This window comes from Cicer arietinum, chromosome 7 (assembly GCF_000331145.2).
Source record: "Cicer arietinum cultivar CDC Frontier isolate Library 1 chromosome 7, Cicar.CDCFrontier_v2.0, whole genome shotgun sequence".
NCBI lineage: Eukaryota > Viridiplantae > Streptophyta > Magnoliopsida > Fabales > Fabaceae > Cicer > Cicer arietinum.
Window position 1 is genome coordinate 50,532,370 of NC_021166.2, and position 23,889 is coordinate 50,556,258.

At 34.7% G+C, this 23,889-nt stretch overlaps 1 protein-coding gene across 1 annotated transcript in view; it reads right to left on the reverse strand.

Moving 5' to 3' along the window:
• Window positions 1-23,889, reverse strand: part of LOC101504120 (BEACH domain-containing protein C2-like) — a 58,297-nt gene that overhangs the window by 2,777 nt on the left and 31,631 nt on the right. Inside the window, exons 12-30 of the mRNA XM_073363837.1 lie at window positions 20,411-20,495; window positions 20,100-20,294; window positions 18,818-19,363; window positions 18,599-18,742; window positions 17,758-18,207; window positions 12,773-12,909; window positions 11,497-11,566; window positions 11,296-11,379; window positions 11,168-11,224; window positions 10,653-10,721; window positions 10,464-10,550; window positions 10,264-10,380; window positions 8,669-8,818; window positions 8,478-8,562; window positions 8,253-8,373; window positions 6,326-6,422; window positions 5,842-5,955; window positions 4,403-4,769; window positions 1-546 (exon numbers count right to left, since the gene is read on the reverse strand). Of these exons, the coding sequence (XP_073219938.1) occupies window positions 1-546; window positions 4,403-4,769; window positions 5,842-5,955; window positions 6,326-6,422; window positions 8,253-8,373; window positions 8,478-8,562; window positions 8,669-8,818; window positions 10,264-10,380; window positions 10,464-10,550; window positions 10,653-10,721; window positions 11,168-11,224; window positions 11,296-11,379; window positions 11,497-11,566; window positions 12,773-12,909; window positions 17,758-18,207; window positions 18,599-18,742; window positions 18,818-19,363; window positions 20,100-20,294; window positions 20,411-20,495 (3,521 nt within the window). The remainder of the gene's footprint in view (window positions 547-4,402; window positions 4,770-5,841; window positions 5,956-6,325; window positions 6,423-8,252; window positions 8,374-8,477; window positions 8,563-8,668; window positions 8,819-10,263; window positions 10,381-10,463; window positions 10,551-10,652; window positions 10,722-11,167; window positions 11,225-11,295; window positions 11,380-11,496; window positions 11,567-12,772; window positions 12,910-17,757; window positions 18,208-18,598; window positions 18,743-18,817; window positions 19,364-20,099; window positions 20,295-20,410; window positions 20,496-23,889) is intronic.

Genomic DNA, 23,889 nt, shown 5'->3' on the forward strand with positions numbered 1-23,889 from the left:
GGAAAGATAATTCTGTTTTAGCAATCAGAACACCGTTAAGAGTAAAAGTACTGAGTGTATGCTGCAATTCATTCCAAGTCATGACAACCCCTTCAGAGGAAAGGCAAACAGTATCAGCCACTACACCATCCAGTCTTCGAAGTAAACGTCCCCTTCGTATAGAATGCAAGAGAACATCTGACATGGCGGAGCAGGAAACTACTATTCCAAGATCTGAGCTGACACAACAACTGAGTATTTCACTTTGGTGCCCCTGAAGTACCTGTATAGGACCCTCAATCCGATGTCTATGATTTTTTTCAATTAAATGTGATGAAGAGTTACTGCCAGTCCTAATGGAAGATTCTGATATGACGCTTGAGTGAGATGCAGGTGCTTTATGTATTCTCCAGAGTAATACTGTTGTATCTCGCGATCCTGTCGCCAGGTAGTTACTATCGGATGAAAGGCCAAGGCAAGTTACTGGAGCACAGTGGGCATGGGCTGTTTCCAAGGTTTTGGCTCCATCAGAGGATATCACCCTAATACTATTATCAGCGTGTCCACCTAACCAGAAGTCAAATATTCAGGTTAGAACCAAAATACCTAGTCAGTATAATTAGCAGCTACTGCAAATTTAGTGTAAGTTTCTTAGATGCTGTATATGAGCTGAGAGGAAGAAGAAAACATAATCCAAATAAACAGAACTTTTTCTTGGAAAGAAGGATTTCTCATTTCCTGACATTCATGTTATACAGGTTACATTAAATAGTTTATAACGATTTTGGCTTTTAAAACCATTATGTCTATAATTTTATTGTTGAAGGCAAGATTCATTCACAAAAGTACAACCAATTTTGCAGAAAATGGCTGCATAGTTGCAGTGTCTATTTAAAGATCCAGCTAAAATAAATATACAGGATACTGCAATAATTGCTCAATTTGTTTGGCTTCTGCTTCAATTAATGGTTTTTCTCCTGCAAATTCTCAAAGAGGTTAGAACTGTTTAAATTTATTTTCATATCTAAAAAGGTGCAACTGTATATGTCACATAAAATTTTCTGTCTTTTGCTAATATTATACTAGAACAAAGGCAAAACAAAGTGCCACAAAGGTATTGTTAGCATCATGAAAATTCCATACATTCCTCGCTTTGGGAAAAATCCTTAAAACTGATTAATGGTATTGTTGAAGTTGTGGGATTTTAGAGAAAAAGAGGAGAGAAAATATTAAATATTATTGATAATAGCTTAATGCTGATTTTATTACAAAAGACTCAATACTAATCTCTATTTATAGAGAAACATAGACTCAATCCTAAATCAAAAATAAATCATAATAATAATGAGAGATATTCTAAGATATCTCTATGATTATAAATTGATCTTAAGAAATAACTCAAGATACTCTAATATAATATAAAAGATCTTATAAGATATTTTCTAATATTCTGACACTCCCCCTCAATCTAAAGCTTACTAAGCTTAGCTTGTTACAAGGAAACAATGTTTTGCTCCGCAAAATAATAAAAAAAGATGGAAAAGTAACTCAGGGATGCAGGTGAAGTCGGAGAGAATTGCTATAAATACAGCCTAGCCAGATAGTCGGAATGATCATCAGCATGAGAGAAATTCATGGCAAGTAGTTGAACAAAGCAAGGTCCGTCCTTCTAAAAAATTGCATTTGGAAGCTTCAAACCAATAATATCAGAGACTCAAAATATTTAAACTTGAATTTGCTTCAAGAAGAGAAAGGCATGCTTCAGGGAGAGAAAGGCAAGGCCAGTACATCTGGGACATAGATGGAGCCAGTGTATCTGGGATAAATTGTCAAACTGTATGCATGTGACTCGAAAGAAAAAACTTAAAACAGATCTGAAATCAGAAAGGAAAACTCAATCTAGACGACTGAAACATTATGCCGGAAGGCGGACAGATGCGCCTGAACTCGAGGCTATTGGTGGCGCGTGAAATGAACACAACGGATCTTGGAGGCACATGAGCGTGCGTGGAGCAACTTTTGACCTAAAAAATTTATAGGTTGTGTAGATTGATAGATTCCGCACACAATGAAAGTGGTTGTGTCGGAAAACTTTTCCAGCAGTGACGGCAGGCAGCAGCAGCAGATCTACTCGCATGAGAGATTAGCAACGTGAGGCGGCTTTTAGCGACACGCTTTTGTGCATGACCTGATCTGGAGATGACGACACTGGTAGCAGGAAAATTTTCCGATAATAGTGGCAACGGCGACAATAGCGAATTGAACGGAAAACGAGTGAAACGTGTCGGAATGTTGGAAAAGAGAAACTATGATTATATTTCCTAACTATTGGGAACTCGGTAGCGGAATAGAGGAGGTATTGTTCAAGGAGGATCGAAATAGGCTCTGATACCATGTTGAAGTTGTGAGATTTTAGAAAAAAAGAGGAGAGAAAATAATAAGGGTTTAAATATTATTGATAATAGCTTAATGCTGATTTTATTACAAAAGACTCAATACTAATCTCTATTTATAGAGAAACATAGACTCAATCCTAAATTAGAAATAGATCACAATAAAATGAGAGATATTCTAAGATATCTCTATGATTATAAATTGATCCTAAGAAATAACTCAAAATACTCTAATATAATATAAAAGATCTTATAAGATATTTTCTAATATTTTAACAGGTATGATCTAATTATCCCTTGTTGCCAGGCATGAGACACTCTAATGGTTATTAATTTTATATTAACAAATCTGATAAGAGATCTTTCACAAAAGACTACTAAAGGAAGCATATCCGAATAATCCTAGCTTGTCTATATTTACCAGTAATAATTTCTTGGTCACAAGTTATTGAGATGATAGCTTGGCTTCGAATTCCTTTTATTACAAAAGACTCAATACTAATCTCTATTTATAGAGAAACATAGACTCAATCCTAAATCAAAAATAAATCATAATAATAATGAGAGATATTCTAAGATATCTCTATGATTATAAATTGATCTTAAGAAATAACTCAAGATACTCTAATATAATATAAAAGATCTTATAAGATATTTTCTAATATTCTGACACTCCCCCTCAATCTAAAGCTTACTAAGCTTAGCTTGTTACAAGGAAACAATGTTTTGCTCCGCAAAATAATAAAAAAAGATGGAAAAGTAACTCAGGGATGCAGGTGAAGTCGGAGAGAATTGCTATAAATACAGCCTAGCCAGATAGTCGGAATGATCATCAGCATGAGAGAAATTCATGGCAAGTAGTTGAACAAAGCAAGGTCCGTCCTTCTAAAAAATTGCATTTGGAAGCTTCAAACCAATAATATCAGAGACTCAAAATATTTAAACTTGAATTTGCTTCAAGAAGAGAAAGGCATGCTTCAGGGAGAGAAAGGCAAGGCCAGTACATCTGGGACATAGATGGAGCCAGTGTATCTGGGATAAATTGTCAAACTGTATGCATGTGACTCGAAAGAAAAAACTTAAAACAGATCTGAAATCAGAAAGGAAAACTCAATCTAGACGACTGAAACATTATGCCGGAAGGCGGACAGATGCGCCTGAACTCGAGGCTATTGGTGGCGCGTGAAATGAACACAACGGATCTTGGAGGCACATGAGCGTGCGTGGAGCAACTTTTGACCTAAAAAATTTATAGGTTGTGTAGATTGATAGATTCCGCACACAATGAAAGTGGTTGTGTCGGAAAACTTTTCCAGCAGTGACGGCAGGCAGCAGCAGCAGATCTACTCGCATGAGAGATTAGCAACGTGAGGCGGCTTTTAGCGACACGCTTTTGTGCATGACCTGATCTGGAGATGACGACACTGGTAGCAGGAAAATTTTCCGATAATAGTGGCAACGGCGACAATAGCGAATTGAACGGAAAACGAGTGAAACGTGTCGGAATGTTGGAAAAGAGAAACTATGATTATATTTCCTAACTATTGGGAACTCGGTAGCGGAATAGAGGAGGTATTGTTCAAGGAGGATCGAAATAGGCTCTGATACCATGTTGAAGTTGTGAGATTTTAGAAAAAAAGAGGAGAGAAAATAATAAGGGTTTAAATATTATTGATAATAGCTTAATGCTGATTTTATTACAAAAGACTCAATACTAATCTCTATTTATAGAGAAACATAGACTCAATCCTAAATTAGAAATAGATCACAATAAAATGAGAGATATTCTAAGATATCTCTATGATTATAAATTGATCCTAAGAAATAACTCAAAATACTCTAATATAATATAAAAGATCTTATAAGATATTTTCTAATATTTTAACAGGTATGATCTAATTATCCCTTGTTGCCAGGCATGAGACACTCTAATGGTTATTAATTTTATATTAACAAATCTGATAAGAGATCTTTCACAAAAGAATACTAAAGGAAGCATATCCGAATAATCCTAGCTTGTCTATATTTACCAGTAATAATTTCTTGGTCACAAGTTATTGAGATGATAGCTTGGCTTCGAATTCCAGACACACCGAATGCCAATGCTTGAGGAAATTTCCACTCTTCACCAGTCCCTGTAGGCCCTTTGAACATGCGCATAAGTGTTCCACCACCAGAGCCTGCTGTAGCTTTTCCATGTTGAAAGAGGAATGGAGTACCATGGCCATCTGGTGTATTGGGTTGCCACTTGTGTCGTGCAACATGAGCTGCTGGTGCATTCGAATCAACAACCACAATCATATCTGATGATGCTTGAATGGCAGCCGCAGGTAGATTGCAGTATTCAGGAGATGGAACAACATATTGATTGACTACTTTTGGGTTGCGGAATATTGTCTTGACATGAAAATAAATAAATGTATTATCATTATAATCACATGCACTCATCATCAAAAGTTTAGGAAACATACAAGGGCATTTCAAAAACATTTCAGCAGCACAAAGGTTTTGGACAAATCATAAAACAAAGAGAGGAACCCTTTATCAGCTGAACTAGATACGGTCCTCTGTTTTTTATTTTGTAACATTTTTTTTAAGCCAAAATAAGAAAGAGCGCAAAAGCATCATATGGTAAATTTGGCACCCAAAATCAACCACCTATCATTTGTAACTAACCATAGAGGTGTTAAAAGATTTTTTAACCAAAAACTAATTACTTGGTATATCAAATTATCAAAGTGATTTAGAGATCATATATTACTAAAAAAAGTTTATTATAATGATTTTCCATTTTACTAAAATGATCCCCCTGTAACCATTTAGACAATCATCATTCATGAAAAATTTATAATTATACAAACTTTAATATTAAATTGGAAACAAAAAAATAAAGCAAAGAGGAAATAAAAAACTAATTCAGTTTGTTTTTCCTCATACTAATTTGATTTATGTTATGCAGTTTTCATTTATATTGATTAAAATCATAAAAAAAAAATATGTTGATTAGAAAGCTAATTGTTAAAACAAATTGGAACTTTCAAATTTAGACGTGTACATAGGTAAATTGTAAGTAATAAAAAAAGTTTAGCTACCCAAAACAGACAAGCTAAAAAAGGATATGTAATCAGAATTACAAGCAATTAAGAATATATACAAATATGCAAACAAGTACTGATAATCTATCCCTTAAGTTAGTATTTGAAAGAATCTCTTATTATAAGAAACATTAAAAATAAAGGTTTCTCTATATTGAGATATTATTGACAAAATATGGCTTCAAATAATATGGGGAGTTGGGGTTTAGGGCAGGTAGATACCCATTCCACATCATTCATTTTGAAACAACATTATTTTATACACACGAACACATTCAAAAGGCTGATGCTTGCTTATGTTAAAAACACAAGGATAAGCAGAAACGGAAACATATATAAGATGTTAGTGTCCAACTAATGCAATCAATAGTTACCTGCAAGTGCAGAACTTCAGTTAATGACATCTTCTTCAAGTGAGGAACCGTCAGAAGTTGGGATGGTGTTTGTCCAAAATAGGCAATCTGATCTTGTGTAGCCCGCTGTTCCACCTTTAGTCGTCATGCACGGAAGAAAGTAAGAAGTTGCAAGAAATGGAAGATACAGAGAAATATTACACAGCACAAAACACCCGAGAAAAGCAACCAAAGTCTAGCAAGGGCTGGTTAGTTTATTTTTACTCAATTGAAATAAAATATAAATTTTAATGAGAATTATTCAGATGCTTTTCGTAGGAGAACATGAGATTTCAGTGGCTGTGTCTAGCTCAGATACTTTTTCATAGGAGAAAATGACCAATGAGAATATAACAAGACGTGAGTTAAATTATGAACATGAAGATTTTAATAATTTTGAATTAACGTCTAGAAAGAGATCAAAAGAGGAAATTATCTTGAAAATGAAGAAGAAAATGATACATACCGGGTCTGAAATTTTATCAATGTCCACTGTCCCTTCATAAGTAATATAAAAGAAAACATTATTTGCTGCGATAGCCTCTTTACCCTGTTGCTTATACCTGTATGGTCCAACTCATTAATATAATCAGGTGTAAGTTGTTAAGGAAAAATATTAAGTGGAAATTTGAAAATGAATGTTATACATATCTATAATAAAGTGAAAAAAAAATAAAAAATAAAAGGTTTAAATATTCATTTTGTCCTTAGAAATATAGTTTTTATTTTTTATTTTGATTCCCGTGATTTTTTTTTTTTTTAGATTTCATCACTGCATTGCTAGATATACCACCATTTTTTGTCTCTAACGTCAACTTGGGTTGCAAAATTGCTGATGTGGCTAACATAACTCTATTTGACACTTATGATGTTGCAATTTTTAACATGTCACTCTCTCTCTTGGGAATGGATCCTCTCACGTGCAAATCTGCAAATGATGTAGACAAACTTGCAGTAGATGACCCAAATCCTCTCATGTGTAATTTACATTTGAGAGAGTAATGTATGATCTCCCACCATTCAAAGAGACAGAAAAACACATGACAAATTTTTTTGAATGGTGAGAGATCACACATTACTCTCTCATGTGTAAATTACATGAGAGGATCATTCCCTTCACTCTATGACTCAACTTCGATACTCTTAAATCTTGTCTCAAGAATTAGAGTAAAATATATTTCGGCAAATTTATGCGGAAGCAAGGGCCACAATGAAGGTGGCTAAGTTACCGCCATAAAGGCGGTTAGGGTTTATGCTGAAGCAAGGCTCTCAAAGATTGAGAACTCTGATACCATCTCAAGAATTAGAGTAATTATATTTATTGAATTGAAAAATATTGGTAATACATCAGATATATATATATATATATATATATATATATATATATATATATATATATATATATATATATATATATATATATATATATATATATATATATATATATATATATATACTAGATTACTAAACAATCAAATCCTATTAGTACTCCTATTCAACCGAATCCCTATACTTGAGGGATATTAAACAGAAACAGATTTTGACATCCTGTGAGATTTAAGACGATATGATAATGTTAAAATGAAATCCAAGTTTTAGCAGTGTCGGATTAGATCTCTTGCAGTTGTAAATCGCGATCTTTTTTCAGATGCGACGAGACACCGAGGCTCTTGAAGAATGAAGAATGAAACGAAGATATAAAGAATAATAACACAATAAAAATAATAGTAGATACGAGATCAACCCATTTTATTTATATGGCTAAGAGAGAGATGAGGAAGAGAAAGCTTTAAAAATGAGAAGAGCACAAAAACGCTAATGAGTTTGCAGAAAGAGGATGAACTATTTTAGGGTTGGGTGTATGATGGGGTGGGGGTGAGGGATGATGTATGAGAGGGAACGGGTGGGGGACATATAGTCAAGGAAGGAGATGGGTTTGGATGGGATTGACATTGAGGGACGATGGGGTGGGGGTGAGTGTGAGGGACTCATGTGAGGGAGAAAGAAATGGAGTTGAATCCATTTTATTTTTTCTACACTTCCAATTTATGTTTTTGGTCTCAATAGAATCCAATTGAAGATATTGGATTTTTAAATGATTAAAGATATCAGTCAGCAGTGCTAATAGACTAATTAATATGACTCAGCAATACCACATCAGCTTCTGTTCCCACATAGTTGTTTTTGTAACGACGGTTTATGCCAGGCACCAAAAATAATGATAAACAAAAAATATACAACGACCATAATAAAAAGCGTATATTTCTAGAAACTAAACATATATTTAATCAAAATAAAATTATTAATGAACAAGAGGAAGCCTTGAAGCAAATGCAAGGTTGCACAACAGCAAAAGGCAGATGGAGAAACTGAAAAATGGGAAAAAGACCTACCCAAATATGAGGTCAATCCACTCATGCAAATGAGCAGACACATACTCGCTCTCTAGAGCCATCCTATGCTTATGCACAAAATCGACTGAATTCTCAGCCCAAGGAGGAAGTCTTACAGTATCTGGTAATGCAGGAGTAAATCACAAACACGAGTTACAATATGCATGTGAATATACAACAATGTCTTCCGAAAAATCTATTTTAGGAAAATCTTAATAAGCATACCAAGCTTTTCTCCCAACTGTGTTGTCCCAAAATCAATTGAATTTTCATTTGTGAGGACCTCGGGAAGATAAAATAGCTCAGGAACCTAATAAGTTGAGATTGAATTAAAAAAAAAAAGTAAATAAATCCTTTCAAGACGTTTCAATAAAACTATGATAAATAACCCTTCATTTGTTGAAGTTAAAAAATACCAATTCCTTCACGTCACTCATGTCCTCAAGAACTCCATTCCAAGTAGCTGAAATATCAGAAAACATCCGATCTGCATGATCAAACTTGCCACCTTGTAGATTGATTGCTAGGGTAGTAAATGGTTCAACCCTAACAAGATAATACAAAACCTGTAAAAGAAGATAATTGTAAATGGAATTCACAGTTTTCATAATCATTAATTAATATTTGTAATTATATAATTATTCTCATAATTAAATAGTCCAGCTGTAGTAAGACTTAAGGCTGAAGGCTATATATCATTTTGTATCAACATTATTTAAAGGAGAATTCTCCAATGGAAATAACATATTTTAACCAATTAGAAATTATGAGTTTAACATAGTATCAAACTAGGCTGTGATCCAAATCAGATTCCTCTATTTTCTGCGATCAAATCTTGAGTTCCTCTTTTTTTTTCTTGAAATCATAGTTCCTTGCGGACGTCGATCATTGTTTTGTTGTTGTTTTTGCATTCCATGTTTTACTGTAGCCGTTTCCTAAGTTATTTGCATTTGTTTCCCTCGGCATCATGTTCAACGACAAGCATGATATCCTTTTTGTCCGTCTTAATGGAAAGAATTACTCTACAGGGCGTTCCAACTCTAGATTTTTGTCAAAAGAAAAGAGTTTTGGGGTCATGTTGATGGAACCAATTATTCCCCTGAGAAGACACAGAAGGATGCCTATGCCAAATGGGAAGTCAAAGATGCACAAGTCATGGCATGGATCATAGGTTATGTTGATCCTAATATCGTTATCAATCTTTGACCTTTCGCTACGGCATCAAAGATGTGGGAACTACTTGAAGAAAATATACAACCAAGACAACGCTGCTCGGCGGTTCCAACTTGAACATGAAGGTTTACATCTCTCTATTTCTCCATCGTTTTGTACAATTGACCCCAGATATTTAAATCATGTGACTTGTGGTATGATATAGTCTCTAACTTTTACCTCTGGAACTAGATGTGTTTCGCCTTTTGCTACACTTACATTTCATATACTCTGTCTTACTTCTACTCAAACGAAAACAATATACTTCCAAAGCTTGCCTCCGAGTCTCTAACTTCCCATTATTACCTTTCTCGTCTCTTCAGGTAAAACTATATGATCTACAAAAAGCACACATCACGGTGCTAGCTCTTAAATGTGTTGTAAAGTACATCCAAGACCAAGGCAAAAATTTAGGGGCTTAAAGTTGACTCTTGGTGCAGTCCTATAATTATTAGGAATGTCTTTGTCGTTGTACCCTGCGTTCTCACACTAGTTGTGACCCCGTTGTACACATCTTTGGCTGCCCGAAAATAGGCAATCCGAACCTCTTTGTTTTCTAGGACTTTCTACAAAACCTCTCTTGGCCCCCTATCATACAACTTGTCCAAATCAATTAAAGATCATGTTTAGACATTTTTTATCAGTCTCATTGCTCCATCATCACTAGTCATAGCAAGTAATTTGCTTCCATGTAGCATCATGCATCATTATCTAGAATATGTAAACCAACTACTATAATAAAGAAAAACTCAAGTGTTTTTGGGAAAAAAACAGACAAGAAAAAATAGGGCAAACCCACTGTTCCTGCACTTGAGTAGTGTGACCCATAATGGAATTTGGGGATGATAGGATCGTCAAAGCTAGTGTATCTCTCTTGAAACTTTTTCAAACGATCTGGGTTAAGTGCACCGACCGGCTGCACAATGTCAAAAGCATTAATAATTTAAAAAACATATAACTATTTTCCTTTGAACTGATTGAAGCAACATTCACCAATACCTTTGAAAGATCCCGGTAAGAAGATGAATTAGAAAGATCCAAGCTCTCTGAACTATAATCAGAAAGAATCCAGGGGAAAACTGGATACTGCAGAAAATAAATAATACTGATGAGGTAAATAACATTTACATAGGATTGAAGAGTTTGAATTTTAATAATAGAAAGCAATAAAATAAGAAGAAAGACTACCTGTGTTATATCATTATAACTACGCCCAGCCAGTGTATTGAGTTGCATTAAATACTCAAAATTACTGATCTGCACACGGCATCATAAAATCTATGTACATAAGCCACAAGTGCTTAAATTATTCCGAAACTGAGTGAGTGATTGGGTAGTTGTTGGTAAATATTAAGTTAAAAATACTTTCAAGATGACCAATCATGATACATGGTTTATGTTTAGAAATGTTAATTTAGTATCACTTTCAAGATATAGTTTTGGATTGTGTTAAGAGTCACATGTTACCAAACAAGATAGAAAATGATTGAGAATGTTGTTTGGTTGAGGTAAAACTATCTCTAAAAGCTTTTTGAAGTAATATAAAGCAATAATTTCTAATGCTTATATTGTAGCTTTCATGAGGAAAAAGCTGTTTTGTAATATGAAAAAATTATTAAAAACTTACGGATTGAACTAAACATATAATTAAGCAATCCAAACATAAAATAATATTTTTTGAAGAGTTAAGGCACACTTCTTACCTCCCACCTAGCCCACCGCTCCATAAGCTGAGTTCTTTTTAAAAGTTGTTCTGGCCTCTAAAAAAATAAATTATTGTTATCCTATGTGCAAATGAAGATAAATTTAAAGTTTGCTGAAAAGATAATACCTGAGTTGCTAAATGTATATTGTTTAAATGAGGAGGACGTGCATGAACAATTGCTCTATATGCATTTCTCCGCCCCTCACTACTCTATAGAGGACGATTTGGTAAAGGAAATAAGTATTAGAATTTTATGTTTGCAAAACTTAACAATCATTGGTATTCCTCAAAACCAAAAAGATAAGTAGAAAATTAAAAAAGTGATACCCCAAAGTCAAAGAAGAAGTTTGAACGGTCCACCATAAATAGCTCCAGTGCACTTCTTCTAAGAAGATATCTGTAACAGGAACCAATTACTGACAAACAACAGAAAACATTTTAATTTCTTTCAAATATACAGTCTGAATGGACAATAATTGAATAATCATAAGGAAATGCTTGTTTTTACAAAAGATAACCACAAGAAAACCCACGAAAAAAAAAGTGATTAGTTGATTCCATCAATACCATCCTTGTTTTCAGCCAAATATCGGATTTAGAGCATGAGCTCTTTAAAGCCTTAGACCTGTTAATTCTTGCATTTCTTGATATAAATGGTTCGTAACAATAGAATCTTTATAAGTACAATAATGGAAACTATCAAGCAGAACCAAAAGAAGCTAAGCAAAAAGAGTAGAAGCAACCTCTAGAGAAGAAAATTGTTTGGATTCCCAGAACAGGTATAACAGTGGTCATAAAAAGGTTCAAGAGAATTGAAATCGAAAAAGTGCAATTGTATTTAACAGTGAAACAGAAAATCACCATAAACCACGGCCTGTGGCTCATCATAAATGTTTCTCTGGCCAAAACTATGTAACAAGCTCTCCAGGTTTCTCTCTCCACATCCCCTCTTTTTTATTCTTCCATTCCTTCTATCAAACTTAATGCCAGCTTACCCTCACTACCAAAATTTTGTTTGACATATCATACATTGGCCCATCTGTTACAACAGCACTAATAGTTTCTGCAGTAAACCATCCTCATAGCCTCTAGCATTGCCCTCCTTTGAAAGCATAGCCTTGTCCCCAAGGCTGAGTTTTGGAAATTGACCTTGATGAACAGATTCATCCTCACAAGTAGTATCCTGGCTATAACATCCTCATGTTATGGCCTCTAAATATCCGCCCTTGATTATCTACCTATTAGCCAAGACAGTCTAGGGTACAATGGAATCTGCCAACTCTACTTCCATTGTAACATTCCTTTTCAAATTTGGTGGAACACTATGCTTACTGGTAGTCATCTTTCTTTTGGCTTTTGGATTTCATACATGGTTACAGATTTTAATAGTGTTCTAATCTCCTCCATTGATTTTAATCCAATGGTTCTAAAGACTCCTCTCGCTCAAAAAAATATCATTTTCACTAGATATATCCCCTATATCTATATGTATATAGATATAAATATAAATCAAAATGAGCACCATAAAAACAATAATCATAATCCAAATGACTAGAAGTATAGAAGATGAATGAATCATTAACAGTTAACAAGATGAATTCACCTCCGGCTATAAACTTGATGAAGAGATGACATCAACCAGCTATGATCCTTCCCAACTGCAGAATTGAAATTCAAACCATCCATGGTAGGGCCGGTCTCATTGTTATCAACTAAAAAATTTATCCTCCTACTGGTTACCTACAATTAGACAATAGCAATTCACAGTAATGCAATTGCAATATCTAAAAAAAGAAACGATTTCACATCCTTGATGCATCTTTTCCACGATGAAAATCCATGCAAATCTACAACTCAAGGCTTTAAGGACCTCCAATATATTTCAATGTATTTTGGTTCTAGGAAACATCCAAAAACTACAAAAACCATGGGTAAAAGAAGACAGTAACAAAATCCCATGTATCATGGGCCAGTGAATTAACCAAACCAAAAATTAAATATATCGCTTCATTCGTGTACGTGAAAAGTTTACTTATGACATTTTGCAGGCTTGTAGGTTGAAGAAAGCCAATTCTGCTATTTTGTTTTGGATCCTTTTTGGTGATGGTGAATATTTGGTTTGAGTATAATTCTAGTAAACAATAAAATATGTGACAGTGTGCAACTTACACCACAGTTTGGTACATTTGGTTTTAGTGTATCCCTCATATTTTAAAGATTTCTATTTCTATATCATATCACTTGATTCGGGATAATGGTAAGATTAGGCATTTGGCTTCCATTTGATGTAAAGCACAAAGACTCTTTAATGCTGTTTACTTAAAGGATTTATTGGGGGGTTTTGGAAGCCTTGCCTCATTAATGTTCTCTTAACTTCAATGCTTTGTTATGTAGCACTCCTTACAAAAAAAAAAGAGGTCTATAAGATAATAATCAGATATAAAATTTTAATTTACTAACATCAATTGCAAAATATGCCTAGCACCCACGAAGCTCTAACAGGACTACTTTAAAATAAAAAAAACCATTGTAAATTCTTCACTATTTTTAACATCAATTAAATGGCACTTGATCCAAACTAAAGGTATCTACCAAACCAAAATGTAAATAATGTAAACAACCATTTCATTAATAAATTATTATTTTTGTAGAAAATTGAAACACACTTTCATTGATTGTAACATCCTTTAAATACAAGAAATTGATAATCATATATTAATAAAAATAAAACTACCCATAAATTTATAACAGTCCATTATTAATTTGTAATAATTCATTACCTCCCATAATTCCTATAATTAAAACTCATAACCATAGAAACTCTACAATAAACTCTAACAATAGGTGCTGATCAATATTAATTAACACTCCTCCTTGGATCAATAGCTATTAACACCAAGTTTCTCTCTCAAGTTCTCAAACCTTCCTTTTGGAAGAGCCTTTGTAAAGATGTATGTCAATTGGTCTTCTGTCTTGCAATATTGTAATAAGACTTCTTCTTCCTTTTGAACTTCTCTAAGAAAATAGAGCTTAATATTGAAGTACTTAGTCTTCTCATGAAAGATTGAATTATTAGAGATTGCAATTGCTACTTGATTATCTACAAACACTTTAGTTGATTCTGCTTGAGTCATCTGTAGATCAACAAAAAAAATTCCCAGCCACAAAGCTTAACAGTGGCTGCCGCAGCTATGAATTATGCCTCAACAGTTGATTATGCCACAATATCTTGTTTCTCCGAAGACCAAGAAAACACTTCATAACCAAATGTAAAACAGAAGTCCGAAGTGCTTTTCATATCATCCAATAATCCTCCCCAATCACCGGCAGAAAATCCATGAAAATTAAATTCTTGGTTGTACTTCAACCATACTCCATAATTAATAGTTTCTTTGATATGTCTAAGCACACGTTTAGCAGCTTGAAGATGCATTTCTTTTGCACAATGTAAGAACCTTGAGAGAACATTTACAATATGCAAAATATCAAGTCATTGTTGTTGTAAGGTACATGAGGCAACCAATAAAACTTCTAAAATCAGTCTCATTAACCTTTTCTACACCATCTTTCTTGCCTAGCTTCAGTTTGTACCAAAGCAAGGGTCAACTAGATTGTACCAAGTCGAGCTACTGGAGCAAATGTTTCAGAAAAATCAACTCCAAATACTTGAGCATAGTCCTTCACTACAAGTCTTACCTTGTGCTTATTAATGGAGCCATCTGCATTGAGTTTGGTTCTAAACACCTATTTAAAATCAATAACGTTTTTGTGTTGGGGTTTAGAAACCAATTCTCAAGTTTTGTTCTTCTCGATCATGTTAAGCTCCTCCTGCATTGTAGCTATCCACTTTGGACCTTTTTCTGCTTTGGTAAAATTTTCAGGCTCTAAAACAGCAGCATTACATTTTTCATAAGTATCATAAAGTAATCTAGTTCCTCTAATAGGTAGATCATCAACAGTTTCATCTCCTTTTATTAAAGATAAATCAGAAAATTGATTTTGTTCATCTTTCTCCCAACTCCATTGTTTATCTTCAACAAAATGACAGTCTCTGCTTATTAAAATCTTACTAGTTTGTGGTTCAAATACTCTATAAGCCTTTGAAGTTGTGCTATAGCCAATAAAGATTCATGCCTCATCCTTTTTATCTAATTTATCTTTTTTCACTTTTGGAACATAGGTATAACAAATACATCCAAAAACTTTAAGATTTTGAACATAAAGTTTATGGGCATACCATGCTTTAAAAGGATTTTTCCCTTGCACAGCATTTGTAGGAAGCCTATTTAGTAGAAAAATAGTAGTATTAGCAGCTTCAGCCCAAAATTTCTTTGGAAGACCTGCCACATGCATCTAGCCGTCTCCATTATTGTTCTATTCTTCCCCTCAACCACTCCATTTTGTAGTGCAGCATAAGGAGTAGTAAGTTGGTGTTCAATTTCAATCTCTTCACAGAAAGAACTAAATTGATCTGAGATATACTTGTTCCCATTGATGGATCTTATAACTTGAATTTTACAATCACGTTGATTTTTAATCCAAGCCTTAAACCTCCAAAAATTTCCTGCAACTTCAAATTTAAATCTCAAAAAATAAATACAACACATTCTAGTAAAATCATCAATAAAGGCAATGTAATACCGACTTCCCTTCCTTCCACAATGTTATGTTTTTCACATACAATGGTGCAGCATAGTTGAAATGTCTCAACCTTTTGTGGCAAAACTCAGTAGCATTAATTGGGATTGACACAGCACCCTACACCTCCTCCATAAGATCTAAAGAAAAGCTTTTTCCCTTCATTTTGACCTTAAACAAATCATTTCCTTTTGCATCTTTAATAAATACATTTTGTTTTCAAAAAATACTTTGAAGCCGTTTTCAAGTAATTGGCCAACACTCATCAAATTTTGATTAATATCTGGTACATAAAGCACATCAGTAATGATTTTAGTACTTGAGCAGCTTTCCTTTAACTGAAATGCACTCAGCATTGCCAATTCTGACTTCTGAAATAGTTGTTTTGTCCAACTCCTTGAACAACTCTTCATCATAGGTCATGTGATATGTACATCCACTATCAATTAGCCAACTTTTCCTCTTGTTGATCTGCCACTTGAGCTTCAAAATGACGTTACCTTTTGTTCTTGCAAATGTTTACCATATGTCCAAGCTGATTGCATTTTTTGCAGCGTATATCAAACCTCTTCCAACATCTAAAATGAGAATGGTTCCTTTTTCCACAATGTTGACATGGAGGATTATGTCTTCTCAATTTCACTCAGCCTTTATTAGAGCTCTCTCATTTCTCAAAATTTTTCCATTGAGTCCTTTTCTTCTTTCCTTTGTAACCTTGATTGAACTTCAGTTTAGCTTGTAAAGCACCTTCAATCGTGTCTTCCTCCCTCGTAAGTCTTCTTTGTTCTTCAGCTCGCAAAGCATACACCAATTCACAATAATTTTTTACATATCTTTGGAATTTTCCAAAGAAATGGTGGATTCAAATCTCTTAGGAACAATCACAAGGATTTTTTGGACTATCCTTATATCAGAAAACTCAGTTCCACGCAACCTCATATTGTTGACAATGCTTAGAAGTCTGTCAGAATACTCTTTGATTGTTTCTGACTCCTTCATTCGCTACATCTCAAACTCTATAATTAAATTTAGCACTTGTATGCCTTTGACTTTCTCATTTCCTTCATACTCCTACTTGAGAAAATCCCAAATTGTTTTGACTGACTTCAGAGTCATAATTCTTGTAAAGATTGCGTAAGAAACAACAGAAAATAGATAAGATTTTGCCTTTGATCTTTGCTGTTTTCTCTCCTTATGATTTCTGATTTGTGCAAGTGTTGGATTGCCCGTTAATGGATCAATCACATAATCCTTCTCAACAGCCTCCGAAAGATCATTAGCATCAAGATAAGCCTCCATTTTGGTTGCCCATACGTGATAATTATCACCTTCAGATTGTATTTTCAACTCTCGAGTAGGTGTTTGGTTGTTTGGTGGAACTCTTAAACTCACCAGGTCCCTCAAGAACAAGAATGTTTTGATTACCACTTGTAGAAAAGACGAAAGATATTCCCACAAGACTTATGAAAATGAAAACTGAAACACATACTTTCATTGCTTCTAACATCCTTTAAATACAAGAAATTGATAATCAGAAATTAATAAAAATAAAACTACCCATAAATTGGTAACAGCCCATTACTAATTTGTAATAATCCATTACCTCCCATAATTCCTATAATTAAAACTCATAACTATAAAAATTCTATAACAAACTCTAATTATAGGTGTAGATCAATATGATTATCAATTTTCATGAAATTTATCGAATTTACATAACGGGTGATCATGAAACTATTATTTTTCTTTCCACTTTTATTTTTGAAGTTTTCTTTTGTTCTTGTCTATCAGAAAGGTAGAAACCTTCTGAAAATGCTTATCCTAATTGCTGGTTCAGTTTATGCATGGCGAAGGGAGCACACAGTTCTACGAAAATCTATTCTTATTATGTATAAGCAAATATAATCAAGACTGTTTCAAAGTTACTTATAAATTAGATCATTAACTTACTTGGAAGGTTCCCTGTAACACCCGAAGTGGCTGGACCATTGATGATGGTAGCTCGAGAACAATTCTTTCATCACGCTCACTTGGAATACACCCAGGTGCAAAGGCTGAAGAACTCTGAACAACTCCTTTATGACTTTGAAGTTGAATAGCGTTGGATTCTAAAGGCATTTGTACAATTTCTTCGGCAGCTTCTGAAAATCTAGGCTGACTTTCTGCAATACTATTGACCTTAGCATCCAAATTCTCAGTTTCCACTTGTTCTTCGTCTTTATTTATAGCCTCTATTGAGATTGCTTCTGTCGACAAAACTGGGGTTCTCTGATAATTCTTATCCCCTGAATAATCCTCATAGTTGGCTGCAGAACCTAAATGGTCAGATCCTCGGTAATTCCGCTTCATACATCTTCTCATCCGAGAAGAACTTTCCATAAAGTCTAGCTTCCAGAAAACCTGAATGTTATAAAGTAATCATCATGGTGACATCAATCACTAAAAAATTTTACCCAGATAAGATTTTGAGCGTCAGTTGGGCAGATAGAATACCCTCTAAGAATAGCCCATGAAGCAAAAAGAAAACATAAACATCAAAATCAGAGCATTGGCTCAAAAGACAAGTAAATTTTTTATGCAAAACCTAAAACCCTATCCATAAATGCCAAATTAAAAACTCATTCTGCTTCTGAGTAATAGGATTTTGTATACAACAAATAACAGCAAGCTATACACGCCTTCCTAGAGTTTATTTATACTTTATTAAAAGAAAACTTATGGACAGAAAGAGATGAGAAGCTACAAAGAATGCAAGTTCGGTAACAACTTAGACAAATATATCAGAGCATACACGTAGCGGGCTGTATAAATGATCTGAAAAAGGCCCAAAAATACTTCTCATCTCAATCAACTGGTGAATAAGTTTGCACCATGCGCGAAAGCCAGTACTGGTTCGACGCCGAGTTATTAAATCTACACGAGCACGCCTGTCAACCTGGCAACAAAGAAATACTTAACAAACAATATCTCAATATATTCCAAAAACCATAGTATCAATTAGATAACAAACCTCAGACCGTTGTATATTCCTTGCCGAGGCAAAACTGGCAACCATAACAGCAATAAATTTAAAAGACGATGCATTAAAATCTTTCTCATATACAGACTTTGTATCAACTGGCTGCAAACATTCTGTCCAAGCAACTTCCATTGCTTCAGTAATATTCCACCTCTTAACTCGCTCCATATCACTATCACTCCTTCTCTGTGCAGATGTAGCCATTGCAACAGCACTAAGGCCTCTTCCAGAACCAATCCTTGAAAATCGCTGTCGATCACGAGCAGCTGCGAATGCAGCTGCTTTTGTTGCAGCTTTGTTCTTTGGTAGAGGTGGTGTTTTATTGGGGACTTCTAAAGGTTTTTGAAAGCTTGAAAATGTAGAAAGCCTAGCCTGTTTGCGTTCCATTAATGAGGTATCACGCCTAAGCTGGGCACTTGTTGAAGGTGCATGACTTTCACCACCAGAAGTACCAGCTGCAATCATAGCCAATGCCATTGCAGCAGGTGGAGATGCAAAAGCAGCAGCCCATGCAGGAGATATCATAGCAAGAGCAGCCTGAAAGAAATGTCAGAATGCACAATAAAGTTAATAGAGCAAAATCATGTGAATGAATAGAATATGAGCTTAATAAAGAAATTGACTTTTAGCAGACAACTTGAACTGTCTTGAACATGTATTATTGCTGTGACTAGCAAACAAAACCAGAAGTATTCCACTTTCAATAGTTAGCACTCAGTGAAAATCCCAGTAGTCACAATTGGTAGTAGAAAGTTTCATGAAACATAAAAGTAACAATATAGAGAGAAAGCCAAACAAGTAGAAGACTTTTAGAAACTGGTATTTAAGAAACTAATGAATAGAATGATAAACTGAATATTATTGATATAAGAATTCTGCAGTAACTATCAACAGTAGCAATTACAGAACAAAAGGAAATAACATTTGCTGCAATAGGAATAATAAACTGCTAATAACCAACATAGTCCTCTAGGAATTAGCGAGCCTAGTCTCTCCCAAACCAACCCAACATACAAAATTCCCAATGCCTATCCCTTCCCCCTATTCTCTTTTTATTTTGTACTTAAATGGAAGTTACAAAACAGTTATTACATTACAATATTAAAATGGCAGTTACTAACATAGACAAATCCCATCTCATTAAAAAATGGCAAGAATGAGAACAATACATGCAAATACGTATATAGACCACGGGCAACTAAGGATGTATAATGCATGCACATATATCTATTTCAGTTTGTAAACATTGAAAAGCACATGCACATTAAAATACCTCAACTGGCTGGGTGTCCACTGTGAGTTCATTATCATCCACAATAAGAGGATTGAAACCATCAGCTGTTGCAAGTTCATGAATTCCAGCCAAAAGGGGTCGCCACTTTCTTAAGACAGCAGCAAATGGTGGTAAAATAGCCTCAAGGTACATTTTACGAAGAGGCTTTTGGTCTATGCTAACAGCATGGTATACCTGGATATATGTTGTACTAGTAATTACAATGGTTGTGCACAAAAGCAAGATAAATGGCACATGCTATGGATAACACATCAAGCAAAAATGAAAATTTAGAAGATGAAAATACTAACCTCGGAATACAGCACGCATGATGCTGCCAAGACTCTCTGTTTCTTAGAATCAGAAACTGGCATGTTGAGAACAGGTGAGAGAACACTGTCAAAACAAATTAACAAAATCAGGCATCAATAACATATCAGGTTTAGGTGCAAAGATAAATAGCCAGAATGGAGACTCAGAATAGTAGAATATTAAATTAATATATGGTGTATTGTGATGTAATTATACAATGCACAAAACACTAATGCCTAATTATGAAAGGATTAAAGATTGATACTAGACTTCTAACCCTAATGAAGCAAGCAAACAAACAACTTACTAACGATAACATAAAATCATTGAAAATAAAAAGGTCCAAAACAAGATAAGATCCATGAATTCGATTCCACCTAGGATAAAATTTGGTCATTGTTGCATCGCTTCGCATGTGATTTGCATCGCATGGTATGGTGGTGGATTCTCCTATTCTCATCCATGCTCAATTGTGTCATCCTAGTCTTACCAAGCTACAACAAATGGGGTCAAGTCCTTCCAAAGTGTTTAATTTGTCTTTGAGGGTGTTAGCTTGGAAAACATGCATGTAGTTATTTTCCTAGACAAGCTAAATTTTACATCTTCTCATGCCAACTTGAGATACATGAGCAAAATATAAGATGGAAAACATTGAGATCCCACATCAACAAGAGATATAACCAAATTAGTCCAAGGCTCAGCTAATCCTCATGCTGAAGCTAGCTTTTGGGGTAGAGTTATGCATAAACCCAAATTTCAAGATGGTATTAGAACCTATTCTACATCAATTTGTCATGAATTTTGGCTTCTTACCTTTCTACTTGTTATTCCGCTATAAATAATGGTTACAACCTATAAAAGTAATTACCTCTAATAATTACAATATAAGGGAAAAAATCAATTTCTGATTTGTCTAACATATTCTAAAAAAGCGGATAAATACAATTAATGAGAGATATTATTTTTTGATTCACATCCCCCCTCAAATTGATGCGGCTGGTTAATGAGCATCAATTTGATAACAAGAAACTGATGATGTGGGCGAGGAGCCTCTTTGGTAAGAATGTCTGCAACCTACAACTTAGTACTAATGTGGGGAAGTGATATAAGTCGGTCATCATAGGCGTCACAAATAGAATGACAATCTACTTCAATATGTTTGGTGTGCTCATCAAAAACAGGATTTGCAACAATTTGAATGGCACTTGTATTGTCGGCATAAAGAGATGTTGGCTTTGTTTGAGGAAATCCAAGTTCATCCAAAAGAACACGAAGCCAAATAATTTCAAAACAAGCAGCAAACGTGGTACGGTATTCAGATTCAATATCAGATTTAGAGACTCTCGCCTACATCTAATTTTTCCATGAGATCAACGATAGCCAAGAAACATGAACCAACAAGTGACAGATCTCTGAGTGTCAGGACACCCAGCCCAATCAGCATCACTATAAGCAATCAATTGACTAGTTGTTCTTGTGGGAAAGAATAGTCCATGATGAAAGGTTCCTTTCAAGTAACGAATTATACGACGAACCCCTGCCAAGTGAAGATGGTGAGGAGAATGCATAAATTGATTGACTTGTTGAACAACAAAATATATGTCAGGGTGTGTAATAATCAAGTAATTAAGGCTACCCACGAGTTGTTGATACAATAACAGATCAGGTAAAAGATCACCCTCATCACGATGGTATTTAACATTAACCTCAAGAGGAATGTCCACCGAATTAGCCGATTGGAGACCAGCCATAGAAATCAAATATGTGGCATACTTGTGTTGATGGAGGAAAATGCCCTTGGATGAAAAATGAACCTCAAGACCAAGAAAATAATGCAAATTACCAAGATCTTTCATATGAAATAAGGTTTGTAGTTGGTGCTTAAGTTGTCGAATGGAAGCATGATCAGAACCAGTAATGACCATTTCATCAACATACAAAAGAAGGAGAGAACAATACCCGCAGATGTGCGATGGATGAACAACGAAGAGTCATATTGACTTTGTGTAAAGGAAAATCCAAGTAAATTAGAACGGAATTTCTCATATCATGCTCTAAAAGACTGTTTCAAATCATATAATGAGCTTGTGAGCTTGCACGCACCCTTAGAAGATGAAAATAGACCTTAGGAGGAGTCATAGAGATATCTTCAGTCAGATCACCAAGCAGAAATGCATTCTTGACATCCATTTGATGAGAGAGACCAACCATTAGAAGCCACTATAGAGGCCGCAGCTCGAACAGTTGTCATTTCGGCCAGAGGTACGAATGTCTCACCATAATCAATGTCATATTCTTGCTTGTTGCCTAAGGCAACCAATCGAGCCTTATAACAATCGAGGGACTCATCAAAATCCAGTTTCACATAATACACTCATTTGCAGCATTTGGGTTTGATAGCAGAGGATACGAAACAATATCCCATGTAAAATTCTTTTGAAGGACTTGAAGTTCCATATTCATTGCTTTTATCCAACACACAATTTTAAGAGCTTGTGAGTAACAAGTAAGAACGGATGTGCGAAAAAGAGAAGCAGTCAGAGAAGTATATGAGAAATCATACCTGTCTGGTGAATTTCTATCAGGTGGATGAGACATTCTACCAAATCTTTGTGGTGCAACTGGTACAAGACCAGGTGGGGGATTAGTGTCAGGAACAGGGTTGGGAACCTACAGTCTGCGTTGTCTGACATATACATTGTCTGGTTTAAAACGCTCTATAGATTGGGGCATAATAGTAAAGTTGGGAAGAATAGCAATATCATTCATGGCATGAGTAAGACAAGGAAACATACATTGATTATCAAAAAATGTCACATTCCTAGAAATGCGAAAGCGATGGTTAGAAACATCATAGCACACAAAACCCTTATGAGAGTAACTAATGCACAGTAATTACCTCTAATAATTACAATATAAGGGAAATAAATCAATTCTTGATTTGTTTAACGTATTCTAAGAAAAGCAGATAAATACAATTAATGAGATATATTATTTCCTGATTCACACTATTATAAGGCTACTAGTGTTTTTTCATGCTCCAGATGTCGAGTCATGAGTGTGAAGAAGGTGTTCAAAAATTTATATCTCTATTATTGGGTCGAATCCATTTGTCCATGCTTCAGATATTTGGGCTTGAGCATGAGGGGGTGGGTTGAGATCCCATGCCGACTAATCCTCATCTCGAGTGAGTTTTTTGAGATTTAATTTGGCCTAAGTCCATTCTAAGAGAAATGGTACTAGTCTAATTATGAGTGATTTGATAACTCAGCATAAGGTCTGTATCTATGCTCATAAAGATTAGAAGGCTAATAAATTCTACGTACAATATACTAAATGATTATCGCTTATGCTATTTCCTAAGGTCTATTTGAATCTACTCTACTTATATACAATGAATGTAAGCAAGTGGAGCAATAAAATTATGAACATTAATTCTGAATCTATCTCCAACATTACAGATTAAGCAGTGAAATAT